The sequence below is a fragment of the Eptatretus burgeri genome, chromosome 7 (genome assembly GCF_056783735.1).
Source record: "Eptatretus burgeri isolate ZD-2024b chromosome 7, Ebu_testis_v1, whole genome shotgun sequence".
NCBI classification, from domain to species: Eukaryota; Metazoa; Chordata; class Myxini; order Myxiniformes; family Myxinidae; genus Eptatretus; species Eptatretus burgeri.
Genome location: NC_140967.1, coordinates 54,076,017 through 54,081,016, shown reverse-complemented (window position 1 = coordinate 54,081,016; position 5,000 = coordinate 54,076,017). Strand labels below are relative to the sequence as shown.

General features: G+C 41.6%; 1 protein-coding gene and 1 long non-coding RNA gene across 7 annotated transcripts in view; one reads left to right on the top strand and one right to left on the bottom strand.

Annotated features, from left to right (window-relative positions):
• The window catches only part of LOC147023282 (uncharacterized), a 157,181-nt gene that overhangs the window by 93,065 nt on the left and 59,116 nt on the right, over window positions 1-5,000 (top strand). The window lies entirely within an intron of this gene.
• LOC147023283 (myosin light chain kinase 3-like) overlaps window positions 1-5,000 on the bottom strand; it is a 193,249-nt gene that overhangs the window by 137,957 nt on the left and 50,292 nt on the right. The window contains exon 1 of one of the 6 annotated variants that reach the window (XM_085888518.1): window positions 1,934-2,764. The exons of 3 other annotated variants lie outside the window; for them this stretch is intronic. In XM_085888518.1, coding sequence (XP_085744644.1) covers window positions 1,934-2,458 — 525 coding nt within the window. In that variant the 5' untranslated portion in view covers window positions 2,459-2,764. Of the gene's footprint in view, window positions 1-1,933; window positions 2,765-5,000 lie in introns of those variants that run through there. 2 more of the 6 variants (XM_085888517.1, XM_085888519.1) reach the window with 2 other exon arrangements.

Genomic DNA, 5,000 nt, shown 5'->3' with positions numbered 1-5,000 from the left:
GTCTGTGCTTCTTGGTGTATACTTGGAGATGGTCAGTGTTTTGTTTTTTTCTTGTGGAATTTGGTTTATTATCTGATGGCTATGTGAATGTTATTTGTGAGAGTGAAGTGTTTAGGTTCCATGGCCTTGGTGATGAGGTCTTCTATGTTATATTGGAGGATATTAAGGTTATGTGTGCATTTTTGGGGTTGAGGTGGTTGGTTGTGTGCAGGTGGTGATGGTGTATGGGGAGGAAGTGATGAGGGTGGTGGGAATGTGTTTGGGACTTCTGTAGGTGTGTTGTTATTTGGATACAAGCTTGGATTCAGCCAAAAGTTGTCACTGCAGGTCCATGTATGTGTGTAGTTTGATAGTTTACTGAGAACAGTAAAAGCCAGATGAAAGTTGACAGGCAGCTGATGGAACACCCTCTGGCACTAGAGTTAGTGATGCGAATTTTACTTGTTGGGAAAATGTATATTGTGGTTAGCCCCAGGTTAGTTTCTATCTTTCCAGCTTCTATTAATGAGGAGAAAGGGAGGACTATTGAGGGGGAGGTCATCCCCAAACAGGAAAAAACTGTTGTCGACATGTGATACGTGTGTGAGTATGAAGTATGGTGATTTAGGTATTTGTGGGTGAGGGGTTCGTGTGGAAGATTAGAGAGAGTGGGCCTGTCTATGGGGACCGATCGGTGCTTTGACCATGGCTGCACTGTCCAGACAATTCTGGGCAGCAGGGAACATTGAGGAAAATTTGCCCCTTGTCGTGCATTGGTGGTACAATCACTGCAAAGAGACATCCCCGATACTTGCTTTTCTGTTCGTTTCTTCGATAGTCATCACTTGGTAATTCCCGATAACTATGCTTTTCTGTCCTTTTCTGTTCATTTATCCCCAAAAGCTGCTTTTCTGTTCGTTTTATTTTCTGTTCATTTATTCCATTGCAAGCTGTGCCCAATTGTTGCCCCACTACCAAACTGTTAGTTCAACCTTGTTCATCTATGAGCCTTGCTCTTGAAGAAGAAAAAAAAAACCTGATGTTGGCTGGCACCAAACCCTGTCGATTGGCTAACAATAGCAGTGCTAAGCTCTGAAACAATAGCAGTGCTAAGCTCCAAAGGGAGAGATAAGATTGCACAATAGGCTCGTGTGAATGGCCTTGTGAAATAAAATAAGCTACCATTGTGCACTCGTACCACGGAGGAATAAAAATATATTATTTCTTTAAAGAAAGAGCAATCTAAATTGAATTTCAACGAGAAGATTTGAGAGCATTGCAAGCACCTTTAATGTCATAATTTCATCGCAGATAATTATTTATCCTGAAAAAAATTGTGCCATAATTTTAAACAAGCACTAATTACCTTTTATTTGAAGTTGGAGCATTCATCTTTAGATAGGATTATTCAAACACGTCAAAATTTTCTGGGGTTGTCGTTTCCATGAGAAACACTGGAAGATCATTAGTGATTGACTGATGAACTCTCAATAAACCGAAATAGTCTATGACAGAATTGTGAAAAAACAAACCAATACAACAGCAAACGTCATAAAAAAAGAACTATATATATATATATATATATATATATATATATATATATATATATATATATATATATATATATATATATATATATATATATATATATATATATATGACCTATAGACATATATAATTTAATATGAGATGTAGGTCGGCTTATTGAAAAGTAAGATGATAGGTTGAAAAGGCAATGTGCTGATAGTTAGGCCCACAAATGGCCAGAGTAAAATAAAACAATCCAAGGGATGAAGATGCAGGAAAAGAGGACAGAGAAGGGGGAAGAAGAAACACAGTAACCTGCAAGTAAGAGAGTTGGATTCGGAAGGGTTAGTGGGTGTAGAACATATTACCAGTATGTATGAAGAAAAATTAAAATATAGAGTTTATCTTGTGGTCAGAATGGCCTTACCATAGTCAATGACTTTGTAATGATGTCCCTGACACGTTTGTTTTTGAAAGTCTCTCCAAGAAAACCCACAACCTGCTGCAGACCTTCCAGCATAATTTCAATGGAATTGATCTTATGGCCCTGCTTCTCACTCTTAAGGCTTAGGTTTCCGATGAGTGAGCAGACTTCCTCGTAGTCATTTTGATTCTCTATTGGTTGCTGTTTTGGAACCTTATTTTGCTTCTTGAGAAAGTCAACCTCAGCCTCCAAATCCTTCACATCGGTAGCCATACTTTCCACACAGTTTAGCACCCGCTGCTGCAACTCCATTAGCTGGTCAACCTTGTTCGAGAGTAAATCCAGCTTTTCTTCAACTGATCCACCACCACCATGTACCATAGTGTCAACATGCTTACAGGTCGTGGAATCAGGGACAGGCTTTTCCACATACACCTGTTTCTTCCTCGCCACGGCCTTTTTGTCGAACACCTTTGCCATTGTATTCACCATGGTGAAAGAGTCTGGCTGTGAAGCAGAGACGTTCATTCTGTCCTCTTCCACTGCCGATCACATATACAGGAACACAACTCTTTCTCAGTGCAGATCAGAAGAGCTTGTTTGACCTTACTTTTTCACTGCAGAATCCCGTCCGTTGGAAGGGAAAAATAAAAATGCAATAAATTATTGTTCGTCGAATGGTCTGAGAAAAGTAAAAACAAAATTTCTGAGTAGATTTTCTTTCTTCGAGAAATTTGATTCTTTCCAAACACATGACTACATGTTATATAACCACGGCATCATCCGTGTTGTTGCGACATGTCAGCTCAACTGGCGGTCTGGTTTCCCTGCCGGGAATAAATCTTGGTCCCATGGTGTTTCGAAACTCATCCTTAGCAACCCCCTGGATCCCTCCTACCCACTGTGGGGAGCAGGGGATCCCAGAAAGTGAAACATGAGCGGCCAACTATCCTGACAGGAATCCCATGAGCTTGCCATCCTTTCAGCCCTTTAAAAGGATGAGGATTTGTCCACTCCTGAAAAGTATTTCGTTTTTTTTTTTTATCGGCCTGTTATGTTATTTTGGAAGGTTTCAGAAAATTATGTGACATATCATGTCTATAAAGAGTAATATTATTCATCCTAAAGGAATTTGACTTTCTGAAAAAAATTTGAGATAAATGCAGAGAGACATCAAGGTGTCCCTCAAATGGATGTTAAACTGGATGTCCCATCTGCTAGCTTAGTTGGTGGCAAAGATCACGCAGTGCTCTTTGCGAAGGGTAAGCGAGATATCATCAGCACCCTGAGCAAATTCCAACTTTCTGCTCTGACTGCTGGGAAGGCAATGGCAAACAACCCAGCATAACTTGTGACAAGAAGATGCTTTGGCAGAACCAACGCTCTCTCGTGAGCATCATATACAAATATACAGTGTATGTATGTATATATATGGATATACATATACATATACATATATATATATATATATATATATATATATATATATATATATATATATATATATATATATATATATATATATATATATTTTTAATATATATTGGTATCTGAATCGAACCCCCTAACTTGTTGAGGCAGCAGAGCGCAAATCGAGTCCAATCACAGCACTCGCTGCACGACCTATCAGCAACAAGTGTCGCCTGCCATGCGAGCACATTGTCTCTGCCCTGCAGAACACAAGTCAGAGGTTTGCAGTCAGGAACATTAAATGCAATTAAAGAAGCACGCTGACTATGACACAACGATGGCATGAGCCCACAACAAAGGTGAAATCTAGATCGGCATCTCTGCTTTCGTCTATTTGTGACCAATGCTTTACTCTCAGTCTGTAAAGGCTTGAGGACCATCCGGATGCCTCATAGCTTGGAGGTGATGTGTTGGTGTAATTTATGCACATGATGTCATCGTCGTGTCATAGAGTCAGTGTTTGCACAGAAGCGTATTTTAAAGTAACAATAAATACAAGGTGCAACGAGGTGAAATCCGAATTTGAAAGAAAAACAAACAGCTTTCATTTGTCCATTTTGTACATTCCTTGACACCCTTTCCTCTCCTCGACCTTCGGAGAGTTGTGTGGTAGTGTGGGAGGTTTGGAAGGAGGACAGGATGAGGGGGGGGGCTGAGGTAGCGAGAGGAGAGGGAAGGAAAGGCAGAGATAAGGGAGGGGGAGGAGGGGTGAGGGGGGGCGCATGAGAGGAGAGGATGGAGTCAGCATGAGAGGAGGGAATGGGAAGGTGGTGTGAGGGGAATGCTGCATGAGGAGAGAGGAAGGCAGTTTAAGGGGAAGTGAAGGGAAGCGAAGGGAAGCGAATGCAGCGTGAAGGGTAGGGAAGGGAAGGAAAGGCATTTTCATCAATTGTCGTAAAAGCCACCCCAGTGTTTGTGCCTTTATTTAATTTCTGCACACATTTTACAAACTAAAATGCGATAAGCTTGAGGATCTAGAATCCATTCGTATGCATGCACTTTCAGGCCGCTATATTTCATGGTTGTGGAGTTATGGAGGAGACACACACGCACACACACACACACACACACAATTATTATAGATACATATTTATATATGTTGTTACGGTTGTGGAAATTCACAGAACACCATTCAGGCTTCCCAGAGATCAGTTATGTCGATAAATGTGTGGTCAGATTAGATTTCCCCACCGATGTCTGAAGGGTATTATTCATGTAACCGGGCTGTGATCTTTGAGTCAGCCATTATTCTTTTGCTATCTTTATTTTGGAACAACCACTACTTCAACAACCACAACCGCATCTCAACAACCATGCCATCCCCACCACAGAGCAACCACAACATCGCCTCACCTTCATCTCCACAAACACCGCCATCTTTTCACCAACCAAGGCGAATCCCACGGACGAGCAGCATCTCCGCCAACAGACGCGGGAGCTCATGATTTCTACAACGTCCGCTTTCCACGGCTGATGATTTCTACCACGTCCGCTCTCTCCACGTTTCGCCACGAGATCGGATCAAAATACCAAAAGGAGCGGAGCCAGCGGGGGGTGAAAGGTCGAAGGTGGGGGATCAAACTCACCTCCCCGGACACCA